This window comes from Pecten maximus, chromosome 14 (assembly GCF_902652985.1).
Source record: "Pecten maximus chromosome 14, xPecMax1.1, whole genome shotgun sequence".
NCBI lineage: Eukaryota > Metazoa > Mollusca > Bivalvia > Pectinida > Pectinidae > Pecten > Pecten maximus.
The window spans coordinates 23,233,901-23,239,097 of record NC_047028.1 but is presented as its reverse complement, the minus strand read 5'-3'; the positions used below and the strand labels follow the sequence as shown (position 1 = coordinate 23,239,097).

The following is a 5,197-nucleotide window of genomic DNA, read 5'->3' as shown; positions in this document are numbered from 1 at the left end:
TACGCATCTATCATTTCTGGTATCATATATCCTGCCAGCCGATGAACACAAGTCAACTCCTTCCTGGGATCTGCATCTATTAAAGACAGAGTCAGGCAAACTGGATTATATTTTAATACATAGAGATTAGAAAATGAAAGTACTATTGAAGTTGTGTGGTTTCCTAAGATAAATTACAAAACAGACGACAATAAATTCATTAACTTTTATATGGTTTTGACTATGTACAAATAAGGAAATCCTTTCTAATCAACTACTCTGCTATTGCACTGTACAAACTTAAATACAAGGGAAGTAACTCCCATTAGGTTTTTAACATACATTTTTATTATATTCTAGTCCATATTTAATGTTGATAACCATCAACAATATAGAAAATCTCTACCACACGACATCTTTTTTGAAAATGATCCAAGAAGTTGTGGCAGAGCCATAGTTGAGCATTGAAGTGGAATGCTCTTTGCATCATGATCTCTTACACATGTTTATGTGTAGCTGATCAAGGGTATGTCAAATGACTTGATACTTCAATAGTTCCACAGAGGTGGACATCATATCAAATTAACACATTATCAAGTGGCCATCTAGTTTTTCATATCAGATTGTAAGCAACCCTTGTAGCCTCTATCAAGGCAGGTGAGATATTTTTCTTGAATCCAGCAGCAATCTCGGTCATGGTCAGAATTTGACGAGCCAATGTCATACTCTCTGCATCCGTCTGAGGAAAAGTAAATTTTCAATATTAAAAAGTTATTTATCATATAAAAGAAGGGATGTTTTTGATAAATATTTGTATTTAAATCAATGTAATAACTTACATCTGTAAGAGTAATTGATAGAGAATATATACAGTGAATATACACTTGTATCATAATCAATAAATATCACAATATACAAATCTGATTCATTTTCAGCTTATATGTACCATATTTAATAATCACACAATGGTTACTAAATTAAATCTTCTACAATGATATTTTGATGGAAAACATGACTGTTGTAGACAGAGAACTGTTTCAAACAAATCAATATAAGAATTAAATATGTAAAAGTGATCCTATAAGTGATGTTTTAATGAGTACAAACCTCCAATCCACCATATAAGATGGGGGCGCCACAGTGATCTGCCAGGCTGGTCAGTATCTCAAGGTGTACACATCGGGACATGTGGTTTTTCACTGAAGAATAAGATGGTGAAACATCTGTACATTGTATAATATTTGAAAAGAAATTTTATTTTAACTACAAATATTTACATTGTTATTTTTTTTTGATCTTACAACAACTGTGAAACAAGTTATATCAACTTATATCAATCACGCTCCGGTCACCTAGGTGAAAGGCAAGTGTGTTACCACTGTGCCACCCGACCACCCGTTATAGTATCAATATGATGAGCTTTCTGAATTTGTTACTCTTTAGATATTTTGTTTGTGCTGAAACCATTTTATGAGCTGCATTGTTTATTGGACTTTGAAACTACCTAGGTGCATGTATATATATTATACGATGTACATTATTTTGCAGGAAATACCAGCTGTCCTGGGAATAGACTTTGTTGACATCAGCAATTTGGTAAGAGACAAATTCAAACTCCGCTTTTGTTTCAGGTTAACAAAAATAAGCCAAAATTTACATACACTATATCAACATTGAACTATATAATAGATATCTATGCTAGTATACAGTCGATATAAATACAAGTTGGGTGATGTATAAATAGAAAGTCAGCAGCAACGCTTATATAGATACACATGCATCATGAATTATAAATTGATATACAAGATATTGAGACTTGTTTATAAATACTCGTGACCTTTCAGCCTGTGCCCATAATTATAAGTCATCTGTTTGAATTGAATTGATTTTAAATTGGGATTTTATGTCAATATTAAATAAAGATAACACACCTTTGAGGGCCACAAAACAAGCTCTTCCGAGAAAGTATCGCCCATCAATGTATTTTAGTGACTCTTCCACATTGTTAAAACTGAAAACAAAAAATTTAAAACACAAAGTGATATTTAACAATTTTAGATATACCCCAGCCACCTGGCTCATCAATAAAATAAATTTGCCAGGAGTTCATGAGCTATATAAAAAAATCATGTACACCAGTTTTTTTAATAAAAGAGGTCAAACCTTAAATTAGTGTGACCAATGCCCACAATCAGGTGTGGACCAAAAACATGGTGTGATGTTAAATCTTAATATGAACTAAATCTGAACAGGCCAGGGTTCAAGAGATAACTTGTACACAAGCATTTTACTTTGAAAGTGGTTCATTAAAACTTTGACCTTTAATATAACCTTGCACAAGTTGGGGTTTTTTTCAGATGGAAGAACAAGAGCATAGATGACGTGATAATTATTTTAATACTAAATACTACGAACGAGTACAAAAAGTATAATTCTGTTCAAATTTCATGTTTAATATCAAAAGGTTTAAAGTTAATAAATAGGCCAATGTAAAATATGATGGTATAAAAAAAACTTTGGGATATGCTTACTGAAGATTTAATACAGAAATAAATAATTGGAATATGCATATGCTTATTGCAGATTTAATACAGAAATAAATAAAATTGCAGAATCTGAACAAGATATGGTGGATATGTATACATGTAGTTTTTACTAGTTTATAAGGTAACATAGTATTTACAAATGTCCTACCTTTCTTTATTGGTTAGGTCAATAATGAAACAGACAAAATCAATGCGAGGTCGGGATGGTTCCTTAATAGATGGAAGTGGTAGGCTTACAGTTGTACGACTGAAATGAAAAGCAAATTCATCAATATTTTCATTAAAATAGCACATTAATGATCATTTCTTATTTACCATAACTCTGTTATTATTCAACATTATCGGCAAGGGTCAAATGTAAATACTATCTTATTCTTCTTCGACTGACGGATGAAGCCCAAGTGAATTCATTTTACCAAAAGTTAAAAGAAAAACAGGAGATATTACAGCATCCCTGACCATTCAGCCCAGCCCACTACATTAAAGCTTTTAAAAAGATGTCTATTTTGTTTTAATAAAATTCTTGAGCAATTTTATTATGCTATTGGCCCAATATAGGATTTAATCTTAGGGAGAGCATCAGACATAGATGAAAATCTGTAGTTTGTGGATAAGTTACTTAATATTAAAGTGACATTTGCATTTCTTAAAAGCTGTGATCATGATCAGGAGCGGATATTACAATTAATATAATTAAATTTTTACTAGCTAGTGAAATATAAAAAAAAAAATTCTACATTCTATAAAATTGATATTTATCGGTGGTGAAAAATATCACTTTTTCTGATTTGACTAATCAAAATTTAATATAGGTCAAATGATTTATGAATACTAGATTAAGATTCTGAGCGTTAGCTTTCTAAACCTGAATCTTCAATATAAATCTTGTTTCTGAATTTTTACAGGTTTGATGAAAAGATACTTACACTTGGTAGGAAACATCTGTATCAATTCCAACAATACTTTTGGCTAGATCGTGTTTGCCCACACCCTCAGATCCAATCAGCTGAAACAGTAAAATTCATAAGAAAACATGTACATCTCTGGATCTTCTTTCATTACAATGATAGGAAGGGAGACAACTTCGATTTTGTACCATATGTCCCTAGCCTGGTCAGATTGACAGATGGCCACACCTTCCATCTTCTCATAATCATTCACCAGACTACAAGCAACTACGAAATCGTACGTTTTGACAAATAGTCTATATGTACATTATAGGTTATTAGGATAAGTCTGCGCGACCGACTTTTTATGTGTTTATGGTCAGTCAACATTAGTCCCTCTGTTGTTATGCTTACCAAAATGGTTGCAGTGTGAAGTAAAGGTAGTTTGTCGAAAGGTTTCAGGACAAGAGATTCGTCAACTGTCGTCATGATGACGACTGCCGAGTCAGTATTCTACTGACTTTTGTAACTTGTACGGTCGATCATCTTCGAACTTGGCGGGAGGAAGTACAACCGGAAGTTGGATTGTAAAACTAAACACAGCCTCGTATCACAGAAGACATTCGGGAGCGACAAGGTTCTGCAGACAAAACGCAAGGAATATGGTACTATTATATCACACAACCAATGGACGAAAGATTAATATAGTTACGAAACAGATATCTGTAAGTAAATTGAATAATGAAATAGATATAACAATAATAGTCTTAAACGATTTATGTATATTCATTGGATAAATAAGAGTTAGCTCCCTTGTACCAAATCTGCTGACTTCGGGGAACTATTTCGAACTAAAACATTGTTTTCCCATTCACAATAATGTACATATCATTCAGATTAATTGCACATCCTACTCTTTTCACTCTCTCTTTCTCTTGCGATATCCAGAATGAGTTTAACGGACCTCGTTGGATTTTGGTAAGTTGTTTTTTTTTTTGTTTTTTTATTTCTCAGTAACATTTTGACTAACGGTCTTCAGTTTACTTCAGTACCATAATCTTGTCTGGAGATGTTCGCCCAAGGTTTCAACTAATCTGTTTAAAACTGAATTGGCTTAAAATTCATGATATTTGCCTTTTCCTTGATAGAGTCTAGCAGTTTGATCCTTTTATTATTATTATTTTTGTGTGTGTCAAAGTTAGAATTAATATAAGTTCTTTTACTTTTTAAAATTTTGTTCGGAGATCTAACATTGCTTTTAACCAATATCTGAAATTTACGTGTATGCTTAGATTTTAAGCATCACTTTGCCTGGACAGGTCTCTGTGCTTCAATCCATGTCGCCTCGGCATCTGACGGCGTAACTATACAGTATATAACACTAGACGTAAAATAATTCAGGTGAACCTGGGGCAGGTTTCATTAACTATCCTCAGTGACGTCAGCAGTTTCTGCGTAACAAACCGCCTCTCACGTGGTCTGACTAAGGACTGTTTAACAGATTTCCTTATATAATTTGGGGCATGGGAAGTGTTCTCCCCATCCCACCCTAGCGGAATGTTGATTGGGCGTCTCCCAACACCTTGTATCCACTACTTAGTTGCAGTTATGGAGCTTTCTCTGATATGAGAAAAAAATAAGATAAGGCATTTCCTTAAGTTAAGGAATTTTGATGAATCCAGGCTTTGAATCAACACTATAAGCTTGGCGTAATGTCTACTCTCTCTCTGTAGTCGAACTACATAAACAAGGCTTATTTGTTTGAGAAAATAATGAAAACCACAA

General features: G+C 33.2%; 1 protein-coding gene across 1 annotated transcript; it reads right to left on the bottom strand.

Annotated features, from left to right (window-relative positions):
- Nucleotides 1–592: 592 nt before the first annotated feature.
- LOC117341813 (centromere protein M-like) lies at nucleotides 593–3,901 on the bottom strand. The gene is made up of 6 exons (XM_033903676.1): nucleotides 3,827–3,901; nucleotides 3,452–3,531; nucleotides 2,674–2,772; nucleotides 1,911–1,990; nucleotides 1,087–1,178; nucleotides 593–718 (listed from the first exon to the last, which is right to left on the bottom strand). The coding sequence occupies exons 1-6, from the start codon at nucleotides 3,899–3,901 to the stop codon at nucleotides 593–595; spliced, it is 552 nt and encodes a 183-aa protein (XP_033759567.1).
- Nucleotides 3,902–5,197: the final 1,296 nt, after the last annotated feature.

Coding starts and splice junctions, on each gene's coding strand:
- LOC117341813 (XM_033903676.1), bottom strand. CDS start 3,901: ATGACGACAGTTGACGAATCTCTTGTCCTGAAACCTTTCGACAAACTA. Junction 3,532..3,826: donor TTCACACTGCAACCATTTTG/GTAAGCATAACA, acceptor TTACTGTTTCAG/CTGATTGGATCTGAGGGTGT. Junction 1,179..1,910: donor TTGTTTTGTGGCCCTCAAAG/GTGTGTTATCTT, acceptor CTTATTCTTCAG/TGAAAAACCACATGTCCCGA.